Source organism: Monodelphis domestica, chromosome 1, assembly GCF_027887165.1.
Source record: "Monodelphis domestica isolate mMonDom1 chromosome 1, mMonDom1.pri, whole genome shotgun sequence".
Lineage (NCBI taxonomy): Eukaryota > Metazoa > Chordata > Mammalia > Didelphimorphia > Didelphidae > Monodelphis > Monodelphis domestica.
In genome coordinates this window covers 550,793,439-550,805,699 of record NC_077227.1, presented here as the reverse complement: position 1 = coordinate 550,805,699, position 12,261 = coordinate 550,793,439, and the positions used below count along the sequence as shown (strand labels likewise).

The following is a 12,261-nucleotide window of genomic DNA, read 5'->3' as shown; positions in this document are numbered from 1 at the left end:
GAGACAGTGGCCACTTATTGGCTGCTAAGCAGAAAGAGCTGTTGAATCGGTGGCTATTTAAGAGGGAGTCGCGCTACTCTCAGTGTTCTCTACTCTTCCCACTATGGACCACATTTTAACTATGTGAGGGTATAGCTGAGCTTATTCCACACCCTGGCATGTTTCCTATCTAGGTGAGATGAACCTAGGCTTTAGACTGTCTCTTTTGTGCCAAATTTTTTCTCATCTTAGATGAACAAGTATCAATCCTGAGATGGCCATATGCAGCAGGCTTGATGGCCAAGTTAGGCATTCAAGGTCCTGGGTCCTTCTGATCATTGCTTATTAGGAGTAATGGATAGCTATGTGGTTCAGGGTGTAGAGCATTGGACCTTCAGTCAGGAAGACCTGAGTTCAAATTGTGGTCTCAGATACTGAGTAGCTAAGTAATTCTGAGCAAGTCATTTAATACTGTTTGCCTCAATTTTCTCATTTGTAAAATGATCCAGGGAAGGAAATGGTAAATCACTCCAATATTTTTGCCAAGAAAATTCAAGTGGGGTCACAAAGAGTCAGACACAATTGAAACAACTGAACATAAAATTAGAAGTAAAGGGAGTAGCTTTCTAAAATGAATTTGGGAAGATAGCCACTGCCAACAAGAGCATCGATCCAGGTCTGATCCATTTTTACCAGGAAATATAGATTGGGAGTTGTTTGGACAATACATAGCTGAGGTGACTATGGAATACCTACTAGGTAGCCTAACAGATTCCTTTATGTTCTGCTGAGGTTTAAATATCAGCCTTCTTAGAGAATAAGAATATCAGTAGTTATAAATGAAGTTACTGGATCCTGTTTTTAGTTATTCTGTCAATGATCACTACGATTGTTTTGCATTTTTGCATATCTATGTGCTATTTATGTAAGAAACAAACAGTGACCCTAATCTGCTTCATATTATACCCTGAATTCCTCTCTACTGCTTCCCTTTGAGTAGACCTTTGAGATAACCAAAATCTAAACTATAGCTAATTGATCTCCATAGTACTCATCTAGGGGTTTAGTAACCAAAGAATGTAAGAAAGGGGAAACTAACATCTCACATTGCAGGTGAGGCAATAAAGAACTAATCCTAGTTAGACTATGTGTTGCATTCAACATTTCAACAAGCAGGTATATTATTATTATAATACAATATTATAACCAAAATGCAAAATAAAAGAATATGAACAATAGAAAAGGAATATGAGAAAAATGCTATGAGAGGTTTAAGAAAATAAAAATAAACTTCCTTTGAAAAAGTGAGGGAAGGCTTCATGGAGGAGGTAGTATTGAGCATGGTCTTGAGGTAGAAAGAGTTTCGACTGGTTGGGGCTGAAGAGGTTACAAAGGTACAAAGAATTATATTAACAAAGACTTGAGATGAGAAAAACATATGATAGTTATATTAAAAATTGGCATTTATAATAGTTCTTTAATATTTACAAAGTACTTTACATATATTATCTAACTTGAGTCTCTTAATGTCCCTATGAGGTAGTACTTTGGGCATTAACACAGCTATTTTTTTTTTTTACAGATGATGAAACTAAAGCTCAGATAGATAAAATGATTCATTCAGTAATAATTAGCCAGTAAATAATAAAGGCAAGATCTGAACCCAGGTCTTCTTGAATCTAAGACTAGAATTCTTCAGTAGGAAACATTATCTTCCTTAATATAATTAAAGAAGATTAAGTTCAGCTAGGTGATGCAATGGATAGAGTCCTGGGCCTGAAGTTAAGAAGACTCATTTTTGTGACTTCAAATCTGGCTTGTTATAGTAGCAATGTGACCCTGGGTAAGTCACTTAAACTTGTTTGTCTCAGTTTCCTCATCTGAAAAGTGAGCTAGAGAAAGAAATGGCAAAAGACTTCCAGGAATGTCTGCCAGCAAAACCCCACATGGTGTCACAGAGAGTCAGATGTGACTAAGTGACAAGGTGTTTTGTTAGCTGGAGTGCTGCATATGTTCAGCAATATGAGAGAAGGCTAGAGGCCTGGGTTTAAGCCAGAGGGCAAAGGACCTAGAATGCTAAACTAGAGAGTTTATTCTTTTATTTAGTTGATAAGAGGGAACTACTGAAAAGTTTGGAAGAGAAGACAGATGATGGAGATATGATAAATTGGAGTTTCATATGGAAATTGTAATCTTGGTGGACGTGGAATGAAGACCTCCCAGGGTTAGGACAAGTGGACTGATGGCTCTGGTGAAGGATTCAAGAGTTCTGAGGAAGGAAACTGAAAGCTTAGAGAAATATTTAGGAGAATCTAGGATTAGCTGTTGTGGAATGGAGGCCCTGGGGTAATAAGCTGTTAGTGAACAGTAAGATCAAGAACAAGAGGGAAGGAATGAAAGTATTCTGATGGATATGGGTACTCAGTTCTAGGAAACTGGGTAAGTGTTCCTAACTGGGGGAAAGACTAGTAAAAGTGTTTTGTTGTTGTTTGTTTGATTGTTTGTTTTTATGGACAGACTCCAGAAGATAATAGTAAATCTGAAAAATGGTTTTAATCAAGGATGAAAAATGGAAAAATGCTGCTTCTCCAAGAACCTAGAAAACTGAAAAAATTTATTATTCATTATATGAGGAGGGGTCAGGAGAGTTTTCATGAAAGGCCCACAGGTCCTTTCCCATGGGTCACAGGAGAGGCCTCCACAGGAAAGAAAAAGGCAGCAATGCAACAGTTGAAAGAATTTATTAAATGGTTTAAAATGATGTCAAACTAACAGTGATGTAAAATCACAAAATCTGAGAGTTAGAAGGGACTTAAGTTCACTTAGTCAATCTGCTACCTGAACAGGAATTCCTACTCAAGTACTCAATTTCTACAGTGAAGTAGAGTGGGAGGGAGTGTCCATGATTTCTCCTTAAATAACATGTTTCCATTTGGAAAAGTTCTCTTAAAAGCTATTTCTTTCCATTTTTGAATGGAAATCTAGTTCTCTGAAACTTTTATCTATTACTCCTAATAACAATTCTAACATTTCCTCTTACTATTATTATTTTTAATTACTTTAATCCTCTTCCAGCTCTGCTTATGACTTTCCAGACTTCTTCACAATTCTGCAGAAGCCTTTTCGCCCTGGATAATGCTTCCACCTTGAAGGTCGCCTCATCTGTTGGGTGAATTCCTACCAGGACCTACATCCATTTTAATTAAATGCCTAAGCCAGCCATCTTCACTTTATTCTTCTCCTAGCTCTGATTCTGTTCTCTGAACTTTTCTACCATGGCCGTGCAGGGATATCTCTTACACAGGTTTCTCTTCTACCCCATAGGCCAAAAATTTCAGTTCCTTTTTTATGTGTTGTCTTCCCCATTAGAATGTAAGTTCCATGAGGGCAGGGAATATTTTTTTGCTTCTTCTGTATTCCTAGTGTTTAGCATTATTCCCAATACATAGAAAGTGCATTATAAAAGCCTTTTCTACTTATTTACATTTCATTGTTTTTTAAACTATCATTATCATTTATAATCTAACCTTGTTTGTCACAAAGATGTACAGTTCAACAAGACAAATTAATGCCTTGAGTATTTTTGACAGTGTGTCTCTTTCTACACCTGTAATCTATCACCTCTCTTCTAAAAGATGCTTTATTCATTTCTTTTCTTTCCTTTTTTAACCCTTATCTTCTGTCTTAGAAACAATACTAGGTATTGGTTCCAAGGCAGAAGAGTGGTAACGGCTAGGCAATGGGGGTTGTGACTTGCCCAGGGTCACACATCTGGGAAGTGTCTGATGCCAGATTTGAACCTAGGACCTCCCATCTCTGGGCCTAACTTTCAATTCACTGAGTCACCCAGATGCTCCCATGCTTTTTCCAAAATAAATATCATCAGTTCCTTCTTTTATTCCAGAAAGTAATTGCTTCTAAGCCACTCACTGTACTTTAGCCTTATTCACCTTGCTCTGGACATGCTACGGCTTGTCAAGGAAGGATGTCCTTCATAAAATATGGGCCTCTAATTACAATAATGCCAGATGTGGTCTGGCCAGATGGAACACAGACCTATTTCCTTCTTCCTCTGGGTACTATGCAGTCTAAGATTTCATGAGATTTTTTTTGACTGCCTTATCACTATATCCATTCTTACTGAGCTTACATCTTTTCCACACAGACTATTGTCTAGCTAGAACCTGTACAGTTGATCATTTAAAGTCATGTATAAGTCACTATTTGTCATCTCTTCATTTTCATCTTATCCAAGTTGACCCATGGTTCTGATCTGCTACCATCTTTTTGGACCCTGACTATTGTTCAAGAGTGTGTGTGTGTGTGTGTGTGTGTGTGTGTGTGTGTGTGTGTGTGTGTGTAAAACCAGGAAGATGCTCTTTTGTTGTAGGATACAGTGGCTATGTGTTTGTGAACACTCATGAACTGAGGCTGCCGTTCTATAGTAAGGAAAAGAGAGAAAAGACAAGAGGCATGAATCTTGGAGACTGTGCTTTGGAGGAAAAATCACTCCTTTTTTCTACTTAGGTAGAAACAATGGAAAGTTAACCAAACTAAGCACTGGGGGGACAGGTGTGGAGGAATCATGAACATTGCCAAAAATGGTATTCCATGTTGTTCCACTGGAGATATGAGATAGAATATAAAATTCTTTGATTGGCTTTCAAAGCCAATCAAAATATTCTGGCCTCTTCTATTTTTCCAGTCTTCTTACCCCTCAGCCACATACTCTGAGGTCCAGTGACACTGGTCTCCTTGCTGTTCCTCAGAACACTTCTGCCTCCTAAATTTGAGCACTTTCAATGGCCGTCTCCCATGCCTGGAATTCTTACTCTTCTCATCTCTGCCTCCTAGCTCCTTTAGCTTCAGATCTCAGCTAACATCCCATCTGCTACAGGAAGTCTTTCTTGGTCTTTCTATGCCTACCCTCTGTGTTTCCCCCATATTGCTGTTTGTATGTTATCTCCACCATTAGACTATCAGCTCCTTGAGAGCAGGGATTGGCTTGTTGCTGTTGTTTGTTTTATTTTGGCTTTCTTTACATCCCCAAGGCTTAGCACAGTGTTTGGCACATAATGGGCATTTAATAAATGCTAGCTGACTGATTGGCCTGGGTCATATTATCTTCTGGAGGAGCAGGTGACAGCTGTTTCCTGCCTGCAGTGGCCATAGTAACGATCAGATCTCTGTCAAGCCAATTAGAACCATAGTCTGGGATCTTGGGTAGAGATCATCTTGTCCAATCTCCCCAATTAACAAAGGATGAAATGGAGGCTTGGAGTTGGGGGTAACAACTCTTTTCATAATGTATCTAATTTCATTCCAAACATTTCAACTTGTTTATGAAGAGAAGCCACTGTATAGAATTTAGATCTATTAGCCTACTTCAAGAAAGTAGGAGAAATGGCTATCTTTGAGCAATAGTATCCATGGTAAAATGGTCCTTGATATGTGATCATTTTTCTTTGCCCCTAGCTATGACAATTCAATAAAAAATTGACAGATGGAAACAAGTTTCTCAATATAGTCTAGCGTATTTATGATTCATAAGCAAATTTTACATGGGCGCCTGAACTACCTTTCAAGAAATGAGAGAACATGACCCCCCAAATGAATGCTTTCTGGCTCCCTCATAGAGTCCTATGATGATAGGACGCTGAACTGGAAGATCCTTTAGATATCAACTAGTTCAGCCTCTTCATTTTACATAGAAAGAAGCTGAATTTCAGAAGTTAGGTGACTTGCTCAAGATTCCACAGAGCAGGATTTGGAACCGGGACCCTTTCTCTAATGACAAATCTGGTAGATACAGCCAATACACTACATGGGTGAAGACATTGACTGCTTTTCCTTTTAGGGGAGGGTTCTGTGAAAGACCCTATTTTTGCGAAGTATTTAGATGTTTCTTTAGCCTCTTCTTGTAATGAGAGTTTTCCTAATTCAAAGGGAGCATGGCTCTAGAACTGGAAGGGTTTGGGGGGGGGGTCAAACCTCATATGTTTACAGGTGAGGAAAATGGAGGACACACAGGCTAAGTGATTTGCACGAGGTCACCCAGTAAGGGTCCTGCTGACTCCAAGGCCAGTGCACTATCCCCTCAACCATGTCACCTGGATTGCATTAAATAGGATGTTTTAAAATGACCTTCCCTCTCTCCCCCAAGCCTAAGGACCCATCTTCACTGACATCATATCTACTGTTATATTTGTCACTTTGGCTTCCTTTTATTCTTGCTAGTATATTATAAGTACATCTAGGATGCAGACTGATAATCCTTCAGGTAAGAGTAAGAGGGAGAACTCGATGAGCAACTTTTGCAAGTGTTTCTCTACATTCTCTAAACTTGTAATCACCTGCCATAGACTTGCTGTAGTCTAGTTAAATTTAGAGAGCAGGTGAGTAGTTGTTATATATTCATTCCACAAGTCTCTGCTCATCTGGGCTACATAAACTACTGCTGTTTACGTCTCTGTTTTGATAATATATATTCTAAACTTTTTTTGTCATTGTGACATACTAATAACATTTGATTTGGCAATGTGTGGTATCAAATAGGATGAGGTGGTTTTGAAGTCCCTCGAAACCTTGAGATTAGTTGAATCTGGAATGAACAGTAGATTGGGAATCAAAGGACTGGATTTGGATTCTGTTTCTGATACTGTGCACTTCCTGTGAGCCTTGGCTTTCTCATCCATAAAAATAAGGGGTTGGACTAGATGACCTCCAAGTTCCTTTCTACCTCAAAGTCCTAGGATCTTCTGGATATTTCTCTGTATTTCAAACTACGCTACAGAACAAAGCAAAGCCAAAGTATTTGGGCTGGGAGAATCTTTTGACAATTTCCTAATTTCTCTTACACTGCTTGGAGACACATTAGAATCAAAGGTTGGGCTTCAGCACTTTATACTAAGGGCAAGTCTATAGTAATTATTGAACTAGCTCTTGCAGATACTTATTTTACCGGTATTAATGGAGATACCTATCTGCCCTGGACATAGTACTTTGAAAAACTTGTATTTTGGAGCATCTAATGACACTTGAGCTTGTACTCAAAATGTATCTGCTTCTTTTCTAAAGCTTTTATTCTGTCTCTCCTCTGAAGACTTGATGGATTCCCTTACTGTGTGTCAGGCTTTGTCTTTCTTTTCCATTGAAGAGACTATGATGAGCTTATGAAAAGCTCCAGTTCACATCTATTCACACCATGACCAGGAGACTGGACATAAGATCATTCCAGACTAATGAAAAGGGGTCTCATCATAGACAACAACCAACGGGGGAATTACTCACCTGCGGTGTGTAAGGAAACTACCACTGACGTGTCCTGAGCCATCACATCCTGGAGTGGGACATGACATACCTTCCGTCTTCACTGACTTCCAAGAGAACTGGGAGCCATTTAAGTACCCATCCTTTTGCCTTTTGGCTGCTAGAGGGCACCCTGACGCACTGCGGTGGGATGCATACTTTCCAGTTATATGACCCTGACCATCACAACCAGGAACTGGACATCTGGATAGCAGATAGATGAGATAAACTTTACTGTCTTGCCATCATATACCTGGTAGCCTCTACAACAAAGTCAAAACAACCTGACATGAAAAAAAAAAGAACAATCATGCTCTACGGACTCAAAAAAAAAAAGAAAGAAAGAAAGAAGAAAAAAAATAATAAAGTGAAATCAACAAAGACGCCACCTAGTGGACTCATTAACTATATCAGCTCATAGGGGGAGAGCTCCTGGCAGATGGAGATGGGCTCCAACTTAGAAGCAGGTTGGAAAATTAGGCTTATTTTCTTTTGGAAAGATTTTTTTTTTCAAAAGCTCTACTTTGGGATGGATTACTGGTCTTTGGAAGAGGACAATGCAAAATTCACAGGGGATCTAGTTTAGTCTCATTATTTTCAGCTTGAAGATTGAATGGGATTAAGTTTTAAATGAGGAGGAGAATTGTGCTTTTGGCTTTAACATTTAGGAAATCCAGGGGGCAGGAGTTGGAACACTCAATTGGCCACTTTATGTTCCCTACAGGATACTAGTGTATTGTTAGCCAGAACATATCCTGCTAGTTAATTAAGACACCCTGAGGCATCTCTATCACAGCTGATGTCCAAGCATGGGCTGATGCACCACAATAGCCTGAGGGTTGTCTGATGTCCATTCTCAATATATATCCAGACTCTAGAAAACATTCACCTGAGATGTCAATGTGCCTTCTCATCATCTCAAGATCACATCTTTCCTTACTGAATCAGTAAATCAAATGGTTTCATGTCTATTAAAAAAATTAAACTGCATGTAGCAAGAAGTAATAATAGCTGGCATTTAGAGAGTGTATTTTGAGTCATCAGGTATGTTCATAACTTCTCATTTGATCCTCACAATACCTGTGAGAGCTAGGCATATCAGCTAACAAGATTATTTAGGTGGTGCAATGGATAGAGTGCCAGGCCTAGAGTTAGGAAGAACTGAGTGAAAATCTGACCTCAGATACTTACTAGCTGTATGACCCTGGGCAAGTCACTTAACTCCTGTTTGCCTCAGTTTCCTCATCAGTAAAATGGGAATGAAAACAGCACCTAATTCTCAGGATTTTGTGAGGGTAAATGAAATAAAAATTGTAGAGTTCAGCATAATGCCTAGAATGTAGTAAGCAATATAGAAATGTTAGCTATTATTATTGTTATTATTTTACAGTTGAAGGACATTATTATAACAGTTCTTACAAAAGTTTATTTTATGTGTTTTAAAGGAGATATGCATCACACACAAGACTTTGTGAAAAACTTGTAATTTGTTGCATTAATACAGCAGGATGTAAAAACAATAACAATGATAATAATAGTGTGATTGAAATATGTCACTTTAAGATTTGCAAAGTGCTTTCCAAATTTCTCACTTGATCCTCACAACAACCCAGATGGGTAGCTGTTATCATTGTTATCCTTTTATTACAGTTGGGGTAACTGGTTCAGAGAGGGCAAGTCACTTGGACAACACAGTCACCGAACTAGTAAAAATCTGAAGTAAGATTCTAATTCAGAGTTTCTCCATTCCAGGTAGGTCCAGACTTCTGTCTTGAAGGTTACCCTGACTGCCTCTCTATCACAGCTATAAGAGCAATGGATCTGCAGTCAGAAATCCTGGGTTTAAATCCCACCCCTGCCACTTACTACCAGGGACATCCTTAGGTAATTTTTTTTCACTTCCCTGTACCCAGTTTTCTCATCTATAAAATGAGGGAGTTGGACCAGATGATGCCTAAAATCCCTTCCAGCACTGAATGTATGATCCCATCAATAGTTTTGTGTCGAGGGGTGTACTAAACATTAGACAAACCTTCAGGACTTTCTGATGAACATTAACTTTCTGTTGGACATTAGCTGTAATATCTATTTCTTCATTGATGCTCTACAGCTATCCTCGTATTCTACTTTTGATAATGAAACAAGCTTTCTCTTCTTTACTAAATTTTTAAAAGGATGGTTTGGTTTCTACTTTACTTTGCTAATGGCCACTACCTACTTTAGTGACACTTTTTGGATTGTCTAGTGTTAACCATTATTAAATCTGTATTGTACAAATTGATTTAATAGATCTTAGCGTTCCACTTACCTAATGGGCTCTTGGTCTTCTTTGTCTTCTTTACTTTGGGCTATCCTGATTCCACTTTTCTTGGCTCTAGGACAACCTGAAAGGCTAAACAAGAAGGAAAGTCTGAGAAGCAATTCCTTACACTGTCCACTACACTCTCTTCCACATGCTGCTTGAATTGGACTCTCTTGAAAGTTCTTGGTTTTTGTCATGGAAAACCAGAAAATGCCATTTCCCTCTTCAAGTCCTCTTTGTCCCCTAAAAGCAATGCGACCTTCATCTGTCACCTTCCCAGGATCTTAAGAAAAGAAGATCATTATAGACTGGGTTTACCTTTGAGAGTACACTTGATCTTAGCCAAAAGGCCTTAGAAGTGAGTGGGCTTGCCTTTGAAGCTATGAGTTGTCACTTAACTTCTGGGATGACCTGCTGAGTGGATACACTCAGAGACTGAGATTGTCAGTGACAAGAGAAGAACTAGTAATCAACCATAGAAACCACACAATATAAAGGGGACGTTTTAGCCAAAGTTCAATTTCAGTGTGTAGAAAATAGTTTGGGAGAATTCTTACTAATTTTGTGGCTTCCTAGAGGTGTGAACTCTAGCTCTCCATTTCCTTTTCTATAAAACTGAAGGGGTTAGAGTTAATCAATCAGGGGATCCATGATTTTTTTTTTAAACCCTTACCTTCCATCTTGGAATCAATACTGGGTATTGGTTCCAAGGCAGAAGAGTGGTAAAGGCTAGGCAATGGGGGTTAAGTGACTTGCCCAGGGTCACACAGCTGGGAAGTGTCTGAGGCCACATTTGAACTTAGGACCTCCTGCCTCTAGGCCTGGCTTTCAATCCACTGAGCTACCCAGCTGCCCCTGATTTTCTTGTTTTTAACGAAATATTTAGTTTGAATTTTAATATAATTGGTTTTCTTTGTAATACTGTATATTTTATGCTTTTAAAAGCACTATTCAAAGAAGAAATCCATAGGCTTTTCAGATTGCCAAAGGTGTTCATGATTTTTAAAAGGTTAAGAACCCTGTGACTAGAGGATCTTAAAATTCCTTTCCAATATAAATCCTGTGAAAAGTTTGAGACAGGTGAGATGAACTAGGGCAGAAAGATCATAACTTTTTGTTATATCATTTCTCTATCTCATAACTCTTAATCCCCTACTTCATCTTCTTGGTGACCTCCAATTTTCCCACTTCTCAATTTTTTTTTACCAGGCCATTACCCTTGAAATAGTTACCCTCTTCTCCTTTCCTCTTGCTGACCTCCTGCTGAACCAGTTCAACTCTCCATTATCTTCTTTAGAATCTAGCACTCCCTTATTCTATCAATGATCATGCTCTGCCAAGCCAAAGCCTTGGATGATTTCTACCATTTACTGCCCTGGCTCCTATCATGTGCTGTCATATGAAGCAGTATCTTTGTGTAGAAAATGTAGACAGTCATGAAATTGTGGTTACTGGGTCCTTGACTGCATCAAGACCATTCTTGCCTAATTTATTCCGTCCCTCTCACTACAATGCTTCTTCCACATCTTTTTATCCCTTCTCAAATATTCTATAGTTCCCTTTCCTGTTACCCTCTCAGATGAGAGCCTTACTTCATATTTCATTGAAAAATCTGAGGCTATTTGAAGAGATCTTTGTTTTCCCCTCCTCTGCCTTCTTCCACCATTTCCTCCTTCATCTCTACCTGCCATGAAGAAGTGGGCCTTTTCCTTTCCAAGGCATGTATTTGATCACCTTCCAACTCATCTTCTCAAAGATATTTCCCCTTCTACATATATATACCCTCCCACTAATCTTCAATCTCACTCCATCTATTGACTGCTTCTCTGCTACCTACAAAAATGATCATGACCCTCATAGTCAAAAAGCTTTTACTCTATCTATCCAGTCCCACTAGCTAGAGTTCTATATCTCTTTTTCCTTTTTGTGGCTAAATTCCTTTCAGAAGTCATCTATAATTATTAATGCCCCTAACTTTCTTTCCTCTCACTTTTCTCCTCTGATATGGCTGTGTCCTTGGCATAGTCTCTCTTCATTTCACACCTGTGCTATCTCAATAATCTTGTTTCTCTCCTCATTCTTGGCTAACAGAGTGATCTTTCCTCACGTGCAAGTCTATTATATCACCTTCCTCTCACCACTCCTTCAGTAAACTCCACTGGCTCTCTGTGACCTTCAGGATCAAATCTAAAATCCTTTGCTTGGCTTTTAAAGTCTTTTGGGATCTGGCTTCTTCCTATCACTCCAAACTACTTACATTTTACTCCCCTCTAGGTACTACTCTGTGTTCTACTGACAGTTTTCTTGTTTCTAACACAAGACACTCAATCTCATGACTCCATGCATTTTCATTGGATAGTTCTCCCTAGACTTCTATCCCTCCTAGTCTATTTCTTGGCTTCCTTTAGGTCTCAAGTAAAATCTTACTTTCTGTAGGAAGCTTTTTTTTTTTCACTTTAAACATTATTTTATTTGGTCATTTCCAAACATTATTCATTGGAAACAAAGATCATTTTCTTTTCCTCCCCCCCCCCACCCCCTTCCCACCACCTCTCCCATAGCCGACGCACGATTCCACTGGTTATCACATGTGTTCTTGACTCGAACCCATTTCCCTGTTATTGGTATTTGCATTAGAGTGTTCATTTAGAGTCTTTCCTCAGTCATATCCC

At 38.9% G+C, this 12,261-nt stretch overlaps 1 protein-coding gene across 26 annotated transcripts in view; it reads right to left on the bottom strand.

Annotated features, from left to right (window-relative positions):
• Window positions 1-12,261, bottom strand: part of MYT1L (myelin transcription factor 1 like) — a 730,943-nt gene that overhangs the window by 60,875 nt on the left and 657,807 nt on the right. For all 26 annotated transcript variants that reach the window (XM_056813380.1, XM_056813371.1, XM_056813377.1 and 23 more), the window contains 2 exons: window positions 9,596-9,679; window positions 7,270-7,491 (listed from right to left, as the gene is read on the bottom strand). In XM_056813380.1, coding sequence (XP_056669358.1) covers window positions 7,270-7,491; window positions 9,596-9,679 — 306 coding nt within the window. The remainder of the gene's footprint in view (window positions 1-7,269; window positions 7,492-9,595; window positions 9,680-12,261) is intronic.